General features: G+C 44.9%; 1 protein-coding gene across 1 annotated transcript in view; it reads left to right on the top strand.

Moving 5' to 3' along the window:
* Window positions 1-77: 77 nt before the first annotated feature.
* LOC137901198 (alpha-2-macroglobulin-like protein 1) overlaps window positions 78-19,264 on the top strand; it is a 29,787-nt gene continuing 10,600 nt past the window's right edge. Inside the window, 23 exon segments of the mRNA XM_068745207.1 lie at window positions 78-160; window positions 3,516-3,696; window positions 5,311-5,467; window positions 6,949-7,005; window positions 7,703-7,891; window positions 7,982-8,066; window positions 8,816-8,927; window positions 9,008-9,122; window positions 9,206-9,315; window positions 10,122-10,283; window positions 10,636-10,872; window positions 12,410-12,473; window positions 13,749-13,894; window positions 14,045-14,194; window positions 14,529-14,633; window positions 14,731-14,872; window positions 15,094-15,184; window positions 16,280-16,505; window positions 16,611-16,737; window positions 17,735-17,856; window positions 17,944-17,995; window positions 18,475-18,558; window positions 18,692-18,868. Of these exon segments, the coding sequence (XP_068601308.1) occupies window positions 78-160; window positions 3,516-3,696; window positions 5,311-5,467; window positions 6,949-7,005; window positions 7,703-7,891; window positions 7,982-8,066; window positions 8,816-8,927; window positions 9,008-9,122; window positions 9,206-9,315; window positions 10,122-10,283; window positions 10,636-10,872; window positions 12,410-12,473; window positions 13,749-13,894; window positions 14,045-14,194; window positions 14,529-14,633; window positions 14,731-14,872; window positions 15,094-15,184; window positions 16,280-16,505; window positions 16,611-16,737; window positions 17,735-17,856; window positions 17,944-17,995; window positions 18,475-18,558; window positions 18,692-18,868 (2,974 nt within the window).

Consider the following 19,264-nt stretch of genomic DNA (forward strand, 5'->3'; position numbering starts at 1 on the left):
GGCTGGCTGTGATCTGAGTCACCGGTCTCCGGTCGTCTCGTTTCGTCCCGCTGCTTCCAAACGCCGACTCTGCAGACATGGCGTCTGTCCTCCGAATGATTGCCGTCATCATCGCAACAGTGTTCCTGCAAACCGCGACATCGGCCAACATCTGCGGCACGTAAGTTCTGAAATAAATGCTCACAAAGTTTGTTGTGAGCCTCACGGCACGTATGAGAGGAAATCAGACAGAACTAATCAACTTTTCATGCATTTTACTTCCTGTTTCTTCTTGGTTCTGGTTACCAGACAGTTCTGACAGCGCCCAGACTCCCAGGGGCCCCAAGGGCCCCAGAGGCCCCAGCATCATAAGATATTAGACCAGGGGTCTGGAACCTTTTTGGCTGAGAGAGCCATGAACACCACATATTTTTAAATGTAATTCCCTGAGAGCCATAAAATATGTTTAAAAGTAAATACGAGTAAATGTGTGCATTTTATTTAATAACACGTTTAAAGTACAATAAGTCTCTGAATTCTTTTTAATGACATTGTTATTCTGTTGCTAACCAATGATGGATATTTCTTACTATTAATGTGATTTCTGGTGCTGCGTGGCTTTGTTGATGGCTTTGTTACTACAAAGTGAAAAGTACGATACTCCTCGTCTTTTTTTCTTTCAGCTATCTTCTCAAAAGGGCCGTCGTGTGGACACTTTTGCACATGCGCACATCGGCCGCTATTTTCAACAGCGAAATACAGCCACCCCACTTGAACGGTGTCTCTGCCTCAACTGCGTTGCCTAGGTGATTGATAGATAGATAGATGCAACGGCATGTATGTTTACCACTTACCTACTGAAATGACTGGTTTGACACTGTTTTTGAACGCAGACCGAGCCGCTATTAATCGCCGTTTGTCCCTTTCCCAGTGAGCAGAACGCCGTACATAAGCCGGACTTTGTCTGATCGCTGCCTCATAGCGAACCGGCTTTCTAGTCGCCGGTTTGCTCTTTCGCAAAGGAGTGTAACGAAACAATTTTTTTTATAATTAAAGATTTGTCTGCGAGCCAGATGTAGCCATCAAAAGAGCCACATCTGGCTCCCGAGCGATAGGTTCCTGACCCCTGTATTAGACGCTGGTTTATTGTCTCCTTGAAGTGTGACTTGACTAAATGAGGAGGACGTTTGTTTCATCTGTTAAAAAGGAAAACAAACCATCACATTTCTAGTGGAAAGGAGAAATGCGTCTACTCCCCCCCCCACACACACACACACACTAACTTCACTGCTCAATATTTTAACCGATAACTTAATCTCCAACTCACAGAATGTGCAAAGATTCCACACAATGAATTCCTGCTGAGTTAGCATTTTAAGTCTCGGACAGTGGCATTCAAATGTGAGAAGTGACGAAGACAACTGTCAGACTTGCCGGGAGGTTGAAGGGCCTTTATATTTGCTTTGCCAAAAGTACTGATGTAAGTTAATATTTTTGTGGCCCCTTTTTCACTTTGTGAAGACCCCCCAATGTTTGCCAGGTCGGCCTCTCCTGAAGGCGCCCCTGATCCAACATCGGCCCGTTGCTGAGCGGAGTCCGCGGTTGGTTTCAGGATCATCTGCAGAGAGGCAGAAATCCGATGTATGTGTGTGTGTTACAGCTGCGTGTGTCAGCGCTTTCCGTCTGTAAACACGTAACCATTGTGTCATTCAGCGGATTCAGACTAAACGGCACCAGGACTGATGGCTGACATGGGTGTGTGTGGTTAATCCTCTAAATTATCTGATGTAATGACCAATTATCATCTTAAAGGGAGGGTTGCAATTCCTCTCATCGTGTTTTCAGGTCTTTGTCATGAAGAACGTTTGACCTGACCTTGTTGTACATTCCTGCATGTTATCCGTACTGTGCTCATTATGACCCGAAGGCCTTTCATAAGCTTTCATCGGTATCCAAATTCCACTTGAAGTACATCAATAATTTCAGCAGGGGGGCCCGCAGGAGGAAGAGTCTTGGTGAGGTGGAATACCTGACAATTGTTACCTCCATCAAGGAGGTTATGTTTCTGTCTGTCTGTCTGTTTATTAGTAAGATAACAAACAGTTACGGCCAGATCTTGATCAAATGCTGGGAATATTATATACCAGGAACAGATGATAAAAGTTTTGTGATCGAGAAGAGATCCTGGATTCTGGATCACTTTGAAGCTTTAACATTTGTTCCTCAGCATCTCTGTTGATTATTGACCGATGTTTGTGGATTATGATGCAATCATGTAGGGCGCGAGTCTCTATCTTATTGAATTTAATCCTGATCAGATCCGTATTGCAGATATTGAGATTTTGCTGGATGGATCTTGATGAATAAAAATCTGAAGATGGGTCTAACTTAGACCCCATTAGATTTTGAGAGAGAGAGAGTGAAGAGAGAGTGAAAACTATGGTTACATGGAATCAATCCTAACACTGTGGTGGTCAGCAGGTACTTCATAAGTATGCTTCCAGGTTAGAGGAAGATAAACAAGTGTTCTATTCAGCATGTATTATAAATATTAAAAGTGACAAGAGTTAAATATCACATTAAATATTAATGTCTGTTTATAAACAACAGACTAACATTAAGAGTTTTAGTGGTAGAAGATCTACCCCAATAAACAGCTTGACATCTAAGACATAATTCTCGCTACCTGAACATCAGTCTGAAAGCATTTCATAAATACAGCTCGGATTAAAAGGGAAGTGATTTTTATTTTATTACTTTTCCTTGTGCTCAGTAATTCCTGTGGAGTGTTTTGAAGATGTCGTTGGTTTGCTTCTACTCTAGACCAGATGTTAGCCTCTAGCTTTATCTATCTGCTGTGTGATGCCGGGAATTTAGTGTACAGTGTTTTTTTTTACTTGGGGTGGCATAGTGGTTAGCGCTGTTGCCTCACAGCAAGAAGGTCCCGGGTTCAGTTCCTTTCTTTGAGTTTCTTTATTCTCCCTGTGTCTGTGTGGGTTCTCACCCGGTTCTCCGGGTTCTCCGGTTTCCTTCCTCCTCCTAAAACGTGCAATTTAAGTAAATTGATCACTCCAGTTGTCCGTAGGTGTGAGTGGTTGTCTGTCTCTGTCTGGCTCGCGATGCGCTGGCGATACATCCGGGGTGTACCCCGCCTCTCACCTGTAGCCAGCTGGGATAGGCTCCGGCAACACCCGTGATCCGCAAGGCGGATGAAGTGGCTGGAGACGAGACGGTTGAGATCGTCTCTTCTACAAGAAAATGGATGGATGGATGTTTTGCAGAGAAAAGTAGCAGTGAGCTAAAGAGATTTGTAGCGCCTGGGCTGTGATCCTCTTACATTCTGTGTGTGTCTGTCTGACTAAGATGATACTAGATAGTACGGTAGGTGTCCTTGTTTGTGGGCACAGGCCCCATTAATGCAGAAATAAGGTTTATGGTCATATAACCCAAAATGTGACCTATGAGGAACATTTGGATCACTGGACCACTTCATGTCCTCACCCTGCCCACTTACTGTCATCTCTCTTCCCCCCAAGTTTTTATGCAGTGACTGTGAGCTCCGAGCTGACGTCAGGGAAGCTGGAGACTTTATGTGTCCACATCCATGCCCCGACGGAGCCCATCGCTCTGACGGTCACCCTCCAGCTGGGCAATGACATCATCGATATCCAGGAGACGGGTCCTGAAAAGGACTTTTTCGCCTGTTTGAACTTCAAGGTCTGACATTTGGACACAGTTAGGCCTTTTGCACGTCACGTTTCACTGAAAGAATAACACTTGTTTGTCTAGAGCACAATGTTAAATCCATCTTCAGGCACTGTGTTCTCTCCTCTCATACTCCAGCCCTCGAATTAACGGCACAATGATTAGTCGCTGCGTACTGACACATCCCTGTACAGATGTCCTCTCCGGTCTCCCTCACACCACTGCAGCAACGTATTGATGCAAAATGATCCGCCAATCCCAATCAGCTCTGTGACAACACCAGTCGCCCTGGTGTTTGTCTTGGTCTTCCACAAAGACTGCTTTCTGCCTGAGGCCATCTACACTCCTGCATGTGCCCCTGACACACACACACACACACAAACACATAGAAAACACGCCTCACAACTCTTGCGTGAGTGAGTTCCAATCCGCGTTGTGTAATTGATTACAGTAGCTCCAGTAGCATGTTAGGGTCAGGGTTCGCGTGGTAGGGCGATATGATTAAGGATTGGAGGGTTAGGTTTAGAGGGTTAGGGTAGAGGGTTGGGATTAGAGGGTTAGGGCGATAAGATTAAGGATTAGAGGGTTAGGTTTAGAGGGTTAGGGCGATATGATTAAGGATTAGAGAGTTATGGTTAGAGGGTTGGGATTAGAGGGTTAGGGTAGAGGGTTGGGATTAGAGGGTTAGGGCGATATGATTAAGGATTAGAGAGTTATGGTTAGAGGGTTGGGATTAGAGGGTTGGGATTAGAGGGTTAGGGTAGAGGGTTGGGATTAGAGGGTTAGGGCGATATGATTAAGGATTAGAGAGTTATGGTTAGAGGGTTGGGATTAGAGGGTTAGGGTAGAGGGTTGGGATTAGAGGGTTAGGGCGATAGGATTAAGGATTAGAGAGTTATGGTTAGAGGGTTGGGATTAGAGGGTTATGGTTAGAGGGTTGGGATTAGAGGGTTATGGTTAGAGGGTTGGGATTAGAGGGTTATGGTTAGAGGGTTGGGATTAGAGGGTTAGGGCAATAAGATTAAGGATTGGAGGGTTAGGTTTAGAGGGTTAGGGTAGAGGGTTGGGATTAGAGGGTTAGGGCGATATGATTAAGGATTAGAGGGTTGGGTTTAGAGGGTTAGGGCAATAGGATTAAGGATTAGAGAGTTATGGTTAGAGGGTTGGGATTAGAGGGTTAGGGCAATAGGATTAAGGATTGGAGGGTTATGGTTAGAGGGTTGGGTTTAGAGGGTTAGGGCAATAGGATTAAGGATTAGAGAGTTATGGTTAGAGGGTTGGGATTAGAGGGTTTGTGCGATAGGATTAAGGATTAAATGGTTAGGGTTAGAGGTTTGTGCGATAGGATTAAGGATTAAATGGTTAGGGTTAGAGGTTTGGGGTTAGAGGGTTAGGGCAATAGGATTAAGGATTGGAGGGTTAGAGTTAGAGGGTTGGGATTAGAGGGTTATGGTAGGGGGTTCGTTCTCAGTCGATGCAAGAGGACAACCTGTACCCTGAACCTTGAACGGTGGAGTTCTGTTGCTGGGTTCGAGGCCTTCATGTCAGCTGTTTGGGATGCCGGATGTCCTCAGAGGTCCATGCATCCTGGGGTTTACTCTGAGTGTGTGCTTTGTGGTGTTGCAGGTTCCTGAAGTAAAATCCGACACTGTGGCACTTATTCATGTCATTGTTCGGGGAGCGATTGTGTCTCTGAAAGAGGAGACCAAGGTCCTCATCAAAGCCTCTGCCCTCATCCACATCGTCAGGACGGATAAACCCATCTACAAGCCAGGCCAACTGAGTAAGCATTGATGTTATGGCTCTTCGTAAGGATATGTCCTATGCAGTCTTCCTGTTAATACAGCTCTCTTTCTCTCTCTCTCTCTCTCTGCTTACCAACTGCTGAACTTGCATGATTTTGGACTACATTAGGGAATCTGCATAATGCTGAGTCTGTGGTTTCAACATTAGGAATTGTGTCTCTGTTGAGTACACAGGGCGGTGCTTCCCGGTTTGGGCGGGATGTAGTAGATCTCAATTGTAACGCCGTTCTGCTGTTCATGACAACTGTTCACAGACAGACCCTCTTCCTGAACCAGCTGGTGCTGGTTCGGGTTAGGATGCATTCTGCAGCACGAATCCTCCTGCCCGTCAAAGTTACTGCATGTGGTGGTCGTACGAAATGGGACCCACTTCAAATTGGAAGCCTGGTGGAGATCTCTAGTGCCTTCCACACAATGCTCTGAAGGTGGGGTTTGTGCTTAGACTGATGATGAGTATGATGATGAATATATTTATTCGAGAGAATGTTTGTGACTGCGTGGAGGCCAATCCTGCGACACTGTGATGTTTGCAGACGCCAATGCTGCCATGTTAAACTGCAACTGCATGCGAGACACAAGATCACATGGCAGCTCGCATCGTGGACAGAAAGAGTCCACGATGGGGATGGGGGTAGGGGAGTCTGTGAGGGCGAGGGGGGACGGTGGGGCTGTGACTTTCCTGAAAACCATGATCATCTCCACTGTTTTCTGGCTGTTCAGCTCCAGGTTGTTGCTGCTACACCAGGACACCGGCCGGTCCACCTCCAGCCTATAGGCAGACTCATCACCATCCGAGATGAGCCCGATGAGGGTGGTGTCGTCCGCAAATTTAATAACTTTAACGGACTGATGGCTGGAGGTGCAGCAGTTGGTGTACACGGAGAAGAGCCAGGGGGAAAGTACACGGCCCTGGGGGGATCCGGTGCTGATAGTCAGGGTGTCCGAGACCGTAGTCCCCAGCCGCACGTGCGGCCTCCGCTCCGTCAGGAAGTCAGTGATCCACCTGCAGAGGGAGTCGGGCACGTCGAGCTGGAGCAGCTTGTCCTGGAGCGGTCCCGGGCGGATAGTGTTGATTTAGAAGAGAAGCTAAATGGTTGTGAGAATAAATGCCTTTGGCCTTTGTTGCCTTGCTCAAGAGCACCTTAGCAAAAGGTGAACTGGCACCTCTCCAGCCCAGCCACAGTACATGCTGGTCGACACCGGTCTTGAACTGGCCAACATCCTAAGCCATATCAGCGATCACATGTCTGCTGATTGCATACAGGTCTCTGGATGATGGATGGAAACCAGCCAACAAATCTGATCCCATGGGAAACTGGGATTTAACAATGAGGCTCAGAATGTGAACGCATCACAAGCTTCTCACTTTCAATGGAATCTTCCTTCCTTTCCTCTTTGAACAGATGTTTGTGTCGATAGTCTTTTATCACTGATTCCGCATTTTGTTTTGTTTTTTAAGTCCAGTTCCGGATCGTCTCATTTGATGCCAATTTCCTCCCAGTGAAGCAAACAGTGAGTTTTTCTTTTTTGTGTGTTGTGATCTGGAGTGATTCCTACCAAGCAGTGGGTGACTGTGGAGCGAGGTCTATTTTGGTTCAGGAGAGTGGGAGGTGAAAGGAGGCCGCGTGGGCGTGAAGCTCTGTGTACACCAGCGGGATAAACATCCACTGCATTTGACCCAAACATCTGAACCAATACAGGCTGGAGGTCCGTTCTGACTTTTCAAGCTTAAATCAGAAATCGTGTGAAGTTCCTTCAGATGATTGGTTGGAGGATCCAAGGTGGTCTCACAGGAGACAGCAAAGGGAGTGACGCACAGATAGGACTTAATATTCGAATCACATTAGAAGTAACGCCAGGGTTCGTGCTGGAGCGCAATTCAGAACAAATTCACAAAGTTCTATTCTGTCAAAGCATTTTGGTGGGAAACAGGTTTCTCCTGAACAAGCAGAAAATGCAGATTTATTGCATGGTGTGAATTGTGCTAATTCTGAGGGAAGTAAAATTGGGTTTTTTTTCTATTTCAGTACAACGTGCAGCTTGTGGTAAGTTTCATGAGACCCTGAATGGCACCTGGAACATGTTTAGCAAACATATCGTACATATATATCCTCTAATCGGGGATTTAGCTTTCCTTCAATCTTCACGAGCCTGCTATGCTTGCTCTCTGGAAACCTTCCCGTTTACCCGCAGTAAACATTGCCAGTGAACAGGCTTTGTTTTCATGTAGGATCCAAAATCAAATATCGTCGCCCAGTGGCTGGATCAGACAATCGACCGCGGCATCCTTGATCTCTCTTATCCCACGATTCCCGAGGCATTGAAGGGAAAATACAAGATCACCGTCGAGACGGAGGAAGAAGAGGAACTAATAACAAACAGCTTTGTCATCGATGAATACGGTCTGCTGCAGTCACCTGACAGAAAATCAGAAACAGCCCAAAATAAGGATTGCTCCTTCAGATGAATGATTCTACTTCCTTCTGCTTTAGTTTTGCCAAAGTTTGAAGTGACGGTTCACCTGCCCAGTGTGATCACCATCCTGGACCGAGAAGTATCATTCAAGATTTGTGGAAGGTGAGTTTAGCCCATGAACAGGACAGACGGCAATTAGAAGTGTCCGTGATCTAGACTGCAGATCACCTTTATAGCATCGTTAAAAAGTCCTACTTTATTAGTGTATGCATGTGAAGGGAGGAATCTCTTATGGACCCTGGAGAACACAGAAGGAGGTCGTACCTCCATTAAAAAACACACAAGCACTGTCCTCGTGTGGAGGACGTCTGTTGGCAGAGCCATCACTGTGGAAAAATTTTATCTATTCATTTAAATGCTTTTTTTCTTTTTTTGCAATGTTAAAGAAAGAGATCCACTCCTTTAACTGGATTTTTATTTTATTTATTTTTTTGCCCTGGCCAAACTACAACTAGAATTAAATGTTTAGTCACATTAAATCCATTTTTTTTACGGAAAACATATCTGAACTAAAACTCAAAATAATCTAAACAAAATGTGTAAATAAAAGGATCAAATCAAGAGCCCCTGAGCCGACCGTTTTATACGACAGCACACTGAGTGAGCGTAAAGACTACACATCATTCATTTGTATTTCGGTCTTCTGTATATGATCAATATTTACTCTAAATCTGAAGTCACTAAATGTGATTTTGATGCAGTTTAGTTTACATGAGATTTAAAATTAATTTATGGTAAGCGAATTAAAAGCACACTTGTTCCATAAATAACTACTAGTATTCTCTGAACTGTGATTGAAACCATGTCCGGTGACTGGTCTGAGAATGAGGTGTCTTTGTTTTGTTCTGCAGGTACACCTTTGGGAAGCCGGTGGTTGGTTTAGTGACGGCTACGTTTTGCAGAAAAGCTCTCCCATTTACCTGGATTCCCGTGAAGGACCAGTGCAAGACATATGGTCTCAGGGTCAGTGCTCCTGATAACAAAAAATAAACATTATACAGTTCTTTTACTATAGTTTAACGCCGACTCTTTTCATCTTACAGACGGATAGAAGTGGCTGTGCGAAACAAACTGTGAATCTGATCCAGTTTGCAGTTAAGAAGTACAATTATGAAGACAAGTTTCACTTGAGTGCTGAAATAAAGGAGTCTGGCACAGGTAGGTGGGTTGGACAGCAGAACCTGCATCACAATGACGATTTATTCCTGATGATCTGTGGCCTGTGTGTTCATTCCACCCAGATGTTGTTGGGAAAGGCAGTGGGAGTACCGGCTTCAGCGTCTACATCAGGACTGTCACCTTTGTAGATTTACCTGAAGCCTACAAGTCTGGAATACCATTTGAAGGAAAGGTAATCTGTGAGAACCCCCAATGTCTGCCTCCCTGTGGCACCCACAGTGCCACAGGGAGGCAGTCACATGGCTTTTTAGTAGAACATTTTTTTATATTACTTTACATATGCTGAAAAGATATCTATTTATTCTTCCAACAGGTGACTGTCACATTTCTGTGATTTATAATTCCAGAATCGACTGATCTCATGCTCTACTTCTGTGTGTTGTATAATAGGAACTCTGTTAATCCTCTCTATTTGGACATTCTCAGAGACAATGATTGAGTCTTTGATAACCTAAAGATGACAATCTAAACGTTTGATGCTGAGATGTCTCTTTGATACAAAGCTGGGCTTAGCAGCTGTCATGGACACTGTAATGATTGCCTCTCTGGGTAGTCCTGTTTCTTTAAATAAGACGCACACCTCTCTCGCTCTCTCTCTCCCTCTCTCTCTTTCTTCGCTCTCGGGATGACACACTGCTTTTGTTACATTGGGACTCTCAGGGGTTTATTTAAGTTTTTCCTGCATGAAATATGCTTGTGCAACATGTTTGAGCTCGCCTGCAAACAGTAAATGTGCAGTGTGACAGAAATGAGCTGTTTCTAGTTGTGTTGCAAACTCTTTGGCCCGTGGAGACCTGCCTGACCACTACAGATGGACACATATCATCCTCTACTGGTAGATTGATGATGAGACATCAGCTTCCGGTTTATATCATCTTTGTAATAACACGTTCATCTTTGGTGACCAGCAGCAGTGAAACTATTAGGGCTGACCCATCTTGTGTCTCAGTAGATTTCAGAGCGTTTCCTGTGTTTCAGGTCAAACTGGTCAGCGCAGACAACCAACCTGTGGCTGGCGAGACTGTGTACCTGGATACTGGAAAGGTCCAGCACCAGAACCGAACACTTACTACAGACAAAAGCGGCTTGGCTTCATTTTCAGTCAACACGGTCGACTGGACTGGCACTGTCAGGCTACGGGTTGGTATCAGGATCTATCAATAACAATCAATACCTGTTGAATCAATTTTATTTTGGCTCTTTTTTGCTTGAGTAAGGAATGTTTCCATATAAAGCATTTAGCTGATTTTTGCATAGCGTCACATTATTTTCCAGCCATGGGCTTTATTAATGAATAATTTCTGTATCACAAATACTGAGGTTGTTTGATTTTTGTTCTAAATTAAACTTAATTAGTTCCCAATATTTATTGATTATAGTATTCTATATGTACATATAATGACACATAATATTTCGCAATGTATGAATTCCTGATACCTTTAAGCCTGTTTTAGAGGCTTTGACTTTCAACTTGTGGCTGTTGTGCCAACAGGCAATATATAGGACGCCTGAGGGGGACAAGCCATCTGAGCCCAATGAGCGAAAACCAGTGTACAGGTCAGCCTATCTCACGGTGGAAGCATTTTACTCCAGTAGCAGCAGTTATGTGAAGCTCATGCAAGTGAACGGAGAGATCCCCTGCAACAAAGACTCCGGAGTGCGCGCTCAGTACATCATCAACGGGAAGGAGCTAAAGAAAGGACAGACTGTCCTCAACTTAAATTACCTGGTAGGACTCGTGTGATAATCTGCAGGATGCTGCTATTGCATAAAAACCACGTAGACTTGGTGAGACTGGGACAATATCATCCAGAAAATCACTTATTTCAGCCGGCCCGTACGGATGAAGCCGTTTTTATCTCTTCTGGTTTCATTACAAGTGAAAAGTTCAACTAATAGGTTTGTTCGATGTGCAACAGTTGGACTCAAGATAAAAAGAGAAACTTTGAATATGAGGCAGTTTCAGGCTTTGGATTTGTTGGATTACAAGGAAGACAAAATAGAATTGAGAAAAAAGAAAAACTCAAAGCCTGAAAGGAGTCAGAAGCAATAGAGATACTTTCATGATCACCTCAAACCCCCTTTATTCCCTGAAAACTAACAACTAGATTTAGTTGGAATTCATTCATTGAACCTGAATTTTATGGACATCTAATGACCTTTTTCACCCTGGCCACAAGTAACACCACAGGGACTTAAAGGCATGACAAAAGAAAGGATGGCTAACGTCTTTAGCCTAAGAGATTGCATTTTTCAATGATATTCAGGTATAATGTGTGATTACTACTACTAGACATTCGACTTGTCCCGTGAGGGGTCGCCACAGCAAATCAATGTTTTCCACCTCACCTTGTCCTTTGCATCGTCCTCCCCAACACCAGCCACTCTCATGTCCTCCCTCACTATGTCCATGTATCTTCTCCTGGGTCGACCTCCAGCCCTGGGTCGACCTCTAGCCCTGTTCCCTGTTCCATCCTCAGCACCCTTCTACCGATATAGTCCCTGTCTCTCCTCCTCTCCTCAAAGTCTGGTCTCTCTGACCTTGTCTCCAAAATGTCTAACCTTCACTGTCCCTCTTATTGCCTGATACACACCTGATACTTTCCTCCACCCGTTCCAGCCTGCCTGCACACGATTCTTCACCTCCTTTCCACATTCTCCATCCCTCTGCACTGTTGACCCAAGGTACTTGAATTTCTACCTTCTTTATTCCTTGTAATCTCACTGTCCCCCTGGGACCTTCTCATGTACACACATGTACTCTGTTTTACTCCTGCTCACCTTCATTCCTCTCTATTCTAGAGCAGACCTCCACTTCTCTAGATTCTCCTCTACCTGCTCTCACTGCAGATCACAATGTCATCTGCAAACATCATATTCCAACGAGCTTCCTGTCTCACCTCATCTGTTAGTCTATCCATCACCATGGCAAACAAAAAGGGGCTCAGAGCTTATCCCTGGTGCATCCCGCCTCTACACTAAACTCCCCTGTTACTCCTACTGCACACTTTACTGCTGTCATACACTCTGACATACTTCTCTGCCACTCCAGACTCATTCGGTCCCACAGTTCCTCTCTGGGCACCGTGTCATAGGCTTTTTCTAGATCTACAAAGACACAATGCAGCTCCTTCTGACCTTCCCTGTACTTCTCCCTTGCTAGCCTCAATGCAAATATTGTGTTTGTGGTACTCTTCCTGTATTCTGTTCTCATGGCATTTGCAGCCCAGATTTTACTCTTCACTCTTTGTTTTGTTTGTTTGTAGGTGATGTCCAAAGGAGCAATCATATATTATGATCGTATCGCGGTAAATGTCGGAGAAGGAAAAGGTAAACACCAGCTTTATTTAAAGGACATATTATGAAAAACTCACTTTTCTCATGTTTCTACATTATTACGGTGATTTTGGGTCCTTATCAAACCCAAAAGATCTAAATAAACCATCCAGTCAATTCTTCGTAGTTTGTGTAGGTCTGTAATCACCTCCTGAAACACGTCTGGAAGAAATCGTGCCCCTTCTGATGTCAGAAGGGACAAATGTGCACAATGAGCGTGCACATGCGTGCTGTGTCTGCGCTCTCTTCACCATCATGGTGAAGAGGACGCTGAGCTGAAAGGCAAAGCTCTCCATTTACCGGTCGGTCTGCATTCCTACCCTCACCTGTGGTCACGAGCTTTGGGTAGTGACCGAAAGAACAAGGTTGTGGGTACAAGCGGCTGAAATGAGCTTCCTCCGTAGGGAGACTCCGGAGAGTATGTGAGACGCTCCCTCAGAGCGCGGAGCTCTCCGCGCTCTGAGGGAGTGTGGGGCTGCCGGCCCAGCGACGCGACCCAATCCTGGATAAGCGGTTTGAAGATGGATGGAGGATTCAAAGCATTTTTATTCCATCCTGAGTTTATTCTGATCATCAGCGCGATGTGTGTGTGTGTGTGTGTGTGTGTAGAGACACTGTTCCCTATCTCCTGCATGAGTCGAAGAAGAGCAGAGTGGATTAAGTAAATTTTTTGTGGTAATGTTCTGGCAAAAATTGGCAAAAATGTGTTTGTGTGTGCTGGAACGTCCCTCATGGGTTACCATGGTAGTGTGCTCGCTATGAACGTACTTTTGCTTCGGGGTTTAGAGCGTTTCTGACGGACGCTGTCTTGAGGAAAAAGGGTATAATATGTCTCCTTTAACATTAAACGTTGGCTTAGCAAGCATACCTTTACAGCCTTAAAAACATTATAAATAATTAGTTTGATTTGAGAGCAATTTAAAAATGCACAACCTGCTCTACAACAACCATACCGGTACAAAGATTCCATCTGGTCAGAACAGAAAAGTGCCCACACATTTATCTGTAAAATGTAATGTTTGGAGCCACATTAGGTTAATTCAGGAATCGGTGGACACCAAATGCAGAGCCTTCAGTGTTATCCGAGTCTTCAGTATTAACTAATCCACTTGTACTATGGAACAGAAAGGCTTGGAGGTCCTGTCCATCTTCTGCTACACGTAAATTGGTCGAGTTCAGGCCAAGCTTCGAAGCTTCATGCTGACCTGAAGCTTTGAAGGTTGGCATTGTGGATGTTCTGGATGTTCTGTTCTGTGTTTTTGGCCTCAGTCAACAAAGGAGAACGTTTCGTTCCACTTGCCAACATCGTCAGCCTGGCACCGGTTGCCCAGGTGTTGATTTACACAGTGCTGCCCAGCGGAGAGCCTGTCGCTGACAGCCTGAACTACGCCATTCAACTCTGCCTCCCCAACAAGGTACACCACACGTCACAGCGTTTATTGAGCTGAGCGACAAGAAACCGTATTTGTGATTTACAATAAAGCCCAATGTATTTAAGTCTCATACTTGTTCCTGGTCCCCTCCAATCGGCTCTCCGCCTGTCCACCTACGTGTCTCCTGTCCAGGTGTCACTGAATTTCTCATCCGCCAAGCAGCGCCCAGCGGAGAAGACAGTGCTCAGTCTTCGTGCGGATCCAGATTCCCTATGTTCCGTCCGAGCCATTGACCAGAGCGTCATCCTACTGTACCCAGAGCTGGAACTCACTGCCAACTATGTACGGCGCACACCTGTGTTAACGGCTGCACTTCTAAAATGGTGTTTGAATCGAAAAACCTGCAAAGGCTGGGTTCATGAGTGCCAAAGGGGGAAACGATGCTATCTTATTTAGCTGGAGCTGTAAGAAAATGTTGATGTGTCAGCAAAGAGAGTGATTTAGAGAGACTACGAGAAATCCTTAATCTACCACTCTTCTGTTTGGATAAAGGTATCGCTGCCACTGAATAGAATTTTTAATCAAATGACAACTTAATTGTTGTGACAGGTGTCGCACAAACACCTGGACAGGGTCTTGTGCTTACCCTGTCCCATGTACATGTGTGTCTGTGCAGGTGTTCAGCCAGCTGCCCGTGCAGAAGCTGAGTGGGTACAACTATCATGTTGACGACTGCCAATTCCCACCCAATAAGAAGGATGACGTCTACGGTGTATTTAAAGTATGACATTTGTCATTTGATATGACTCTTGAAGGATAGGAGCAGATCTAAGGGAATTTTTGTTTTGGTCTCATTGTCTCTCTTTGTCTTGTTTTAGGGAATTGGATTGAAATTACTGACCAGCGCCGATGTGAAAAAACCTAATGGGTGTTTTACATGGCAACCATTTCCGTTCAGGAAAGGTGGTATGTTTGCTGGTTTACCTCAGGCATTGTCTTTTGATATTGTCCCTAGAATGAGTAACTACCATTGTGCTGAAAATGCCATGTGGTTTGGTTGAAGTGCAGAAACGGCAGTTGCCAAGTATTCTGGGGATTTTGTTGAAGATAAAAAGTATTAGAATATGCTTCACTGTGATCTGGGAGCTGGTTTCTGTTGGGTAAGTTCAAGTATTTAATTGGGTTTTTCTTCTTTATGCATGTGTTCTTAGTTGGCCCAAAGCAGCCTGAATTAGCCAAAGAGAATTCAGGTGCTGTAGAGAGAGGTGAGGAGGAGGAGAACGTCAGGAGCTTCTTCCCAGAGACTTGGATATGGGACCTAGTTACTGTGGGGTAATAGCACATATCCTGTTCAAAATGATCAACACTTCATATTTCATCATATTGAAGCTGTTCACAAGTATGACAGGTCTTATTTAAAATGAAGAACAGCTATGGACCCCGATTATGACCTCCGCCAAGGAGGTTATGTTTTTGACTGCATGTGTTTGTCTGTTTGATTGTTAGCAGGATTATGGAACAACTGCTGGATTTATCTTGATAGTGGGAAATCTGAAGAGTTAGTTAGTAGTTATTACAAGCTATTAAATTGAATGCAGCCTCATAGGTAGCACGGTTAGCAGGAGCTAATGTAGCCCTGGGTTAGGGTTAGGTCCAAAGCCCGAATAAATGCAGAGGGTCGCGGCAGGAATGGCATCCGGCATAAAACTGCCAGAATTAAAATGTACAATCAACTTTAAATGTGAACGTCATACCGGATCCGTCGAGACCCGGGTTAACAACGACCGCCAGAAGTTCTTACGCTCCACAGGTAGGAGGTGAGTTAGAGGAGAAGGAGAAGTTCTTACGCTCCACAGGTAGGATGTGAGTTAGAGAAGAAGGAGAAGTTCTTACGCTCCACAGGTAGGAGGTGAGTCAGAGGAGAAGGAGAAGTTCTTACGCTCCACAGGTAGGAGGTGAGTTAGAGGAGGAGGAGAAGTTCTTACGCTCCACAGGTAGGATGTGAGTTAGAGGAGAAGGAGAAGTTCTTACGCTCCACAGGTAGGAGGTAAGTTAGAGGAGGAGGAGAAGTTCTTACGCTCCACAGGTAGGAGGTGAGTTAGAGGAGAAGGAGAAGTTCTTACGCTCCTCTGGAGTGACTTAGATTAAGTGGTTCGCAGCAGTGAGAGAGTCGTGATTGGAGCGGCTTAGAGAAGAAGAAGAAAGTACAGTTGTAAAGATATCAAATTATAAAAAGCAAATCTTCACATTTAAGAAGCAAATAATTAATGTTGACTTAAAGGGGACATATTATTATGGTGGGTTTTGGTCATTATCAACCCAAAAACAGCTAAATAAACGATCCAGTCAATCCTGCGTCGTTCTGAGAAACGCTTCTGGTTCTCTTTCTCTCTCTCTCTCTCTCTCTCTGCGCATAACGTTTTATAGGAAGAGTGGGTCCTTGGCAGTGGAGAAGACGGTCCCTGACACCATTACCAATTGGGCCGCCGGAGCTTTCTGCATCTCCGCTGGGGGATTTGGTGTGTCCCCCCAAACTGGACTGACGGTCTTCAAGCCCTTTTTTGTCAGTCTCACCCTGCTTTCCTCTGTCATCCGGGGGGAGGTGTTCACACTCAAAGGCACAATCTTCAACTTCCTCCCCAATAGCATCACAGTGAGTCTGCTGCAGGGACATGGTTTAAAATAATTAAAATGCAAAGTAAATATTAAGCATCCTTGGTTGTCTGTCTGTCTGTCTGTTTGTCTGTCTGTCTCTCAGGTGAAGATTAGTCTGGCTAATTCAGACCAGTACACCTTCAAACCCTGTCCTGATTGCAAGTACACTGTATGTCTGTGTGCAGCGGCGAGCAAGACCTTCTCCTGGATTGTAACTCCTACTGCTCTAGGTATCAAACGATGGCTGAACAGAGAATCAGCCTGAGACCCATTCATTAGTTTTATTTCTTTGTTTTATGGTTTTCAAAATATTTCTATTTGAGGCACTTTGTATTCAACTTTCAACTTTGTGCAATTTTTAAAAATGAGTCACAAACAAAATGAGGGAAACTAGTAGCGAAATAATTTAAGAGTAAACTCTGCATCAACTCTGATGCAGAGTTTACTCTGATTGAGCAGACTGGTGACGCCGCATGAGAACCGCTTCCGCTTCAGCAGACTCTGGATGCTACAGCACAAAACCCCAAAATGTTCAAGGGTTCCTACAGTCGTGACTGACTAAAAACCGGACCTAGAGACGACCGCTGATGGTCTAATGCATTCTGATGTTTTCTCTTTAGCTCAAACTTTAATTAAGTGACAGACAACAAAGTACAAGCTCTGGTCTGTGCAGGTTCTCAGTTAATCAGGTCAAGAAGACAAAACAAAAACTGAAGAAGCCTCTTTGATGAGGTGGAACCTCTTCAACCAACCTTAAGCAAGTACAACCTCAATAGCTGATTGAAGCAAAGAGAGACTGCTGTCGTGAAAGCAGAGTATTGGTATCGGTCTCCTTCCGTTTCCTTCAGCAGGCGTAGAGACGAGGCTCTGATGAATGACAGCTTGAGCTCCCCTAACTCCCCCTCAGAGGAACGCTGACAATCACTTCTACTAACTAGTCAGCTAGCATCCCTGACGAAACACCCAGAAACCTCTCCCTCGGGGTGGGTGGTGGTGGGGGGGGCTGATCTGTACTCGTCGTCTGTGTGAAGGATTGCTGGGGTGGGGGACTGGGTGAGCGGGAGAGCGGGAGAGCAGCATGGAGGAGAGACAGTATAACAAATGGGGATTAATGAGGGCGAATGGGAAGCAGAAGGGATGGAGAATAATGAGTTGGATTGATATGATAAAGATTGAAGTGCATGTAAACATAAAACGTGTTACAGCCACACTCTGTGCTGATCTCAGGTCAAGTGAGTCTGATAGTCAGCGCTGAGGCCCAGACAACGACCCAGAAGTGTTGCAACTCCGTGACCATTGTACCTCAAGAAGGCAGGATTGACACAGTGATCCGCACCCTGCTGGTTCAGGTCAGACACGCGAAAGCAAACCGTGACTCCAGTGTGTGTGTGTGTGTGTGAGTCCAGCAGACCTGAATCTCCGTCTTTCTCCAAAAGGCTGAAGGAACCCCACAGACGATCAGCCATAATGTCTTCATCTGTGCTGCAGGTGAGCAGACTTGATCAGAACATCGTTAACGTGACGTTTGTTCCAGGATAGTAATTTGGATAGGCCAACTATTTTATTATCAGGTGGAATACGTTTGGATGCTGGTAATGAGACACCCTCTCTGAAGGATGGCAGCAGCTGGAATTTAGATGTGAAGAAGCAAACATCTGAACTGGACTGGAAATTCACCGTGGACAAACTTCCAACAAGTCCAAGCGACTGCTAGCTTAGCTTAGCATGAGGGAATTTTGAAAACTGAGTAAAGAGCTAATGTGGTTGAGTCATGTGGTAGAAGACCATACCCGAACCCCTAAAGCTCACTGTTTAATATGTTTTTTCAGTGTAGTCTATTAAAAGTGAAACTTTGGTTATGTGCTAAGCTAACCAGCCAAACAGACATCAGAGTGCTTTGGATCATCACATCCATCACTCAGACAGAAATCACTGGAAAGTTTCCTCTGTGGTCTATCTTTTCTTAGATGGTCCAGCGGGGAAGACTGTCGTTCTTCTGCTGCCTGTGAAGTTTGTCGCTGGGTCAGCCTGGGCCTCTGTCTCTGTAATAGGTTGGTGACGACCTGCAGGCACTTTATGTTTCTACTGAATGTTCACCATGTGCATCTAATGGACCCGCTCAGGGTAAAGCCGTGTCAGGTTGTGACCTTGGAGTCTCTCATCCATATCCTGGTGCTTCTGCAGGTGACCTGATGGGCCTGGCCATGAAAAACCTGGACAAGCTCCTTGCCATGCCGTCCGGGTGCGGCGAGCAGAACATGTTGCGGTTTGCTCCCAACATCTTTATCCTAATCTACCTGGAAATCACGGGTCAGCTGACCAAGGAGATTCAGGACAGAGCAATACACTTTCTAGAGTCTGGTGAGCCCTGATGTGGTCTGACTCGTTTTTATATAGAAAAGGGAATATTTGGTTAGATCTTTTGTTCGTTTTTGTTGCTTTTACAGTTTTTTTTGCAGTGTTTAAACATCTATACTTAACTACTTTATGTAATAGTAAATCAGTGCTGTGTCAGACACACACAAAACTTACCACAGTCGACAGGGCTGTATTCTCATGTATTCTCCGTCAGCAAATCGTTTTCTATGTTTCGCTATGCAGTGAGAAAAGTTACAACTCCCCTCCGTTGCCTGGTTTTTAACAGCACAAAATGTCTTGAGGGTGCTGCTCTGTTTTAGTTTACTTGCTAGCACTGGGGTTTTTTTCGTGTTTAGTCCTAAACTCTTACACTCCACATTTTCACAGCAATGGCTTCAT

The sequence above is a fragment of the Brachionichthys hirsutus genome, chromosome 11, assembly GCF_040956055.1.
Source record: "Brachionichthys hirsutus isolate HB-005 chromosome 11, CSIRO-AGI_Bhir_v1, whole genome shotgun sequence".
Lineage (NCBI taxonomy): Eukaryota > Metazoa > Chordata > Actinopteri > Lophiiformes > Brachionichthyidae > Brachionichthys > Brachionichthys hirsutus.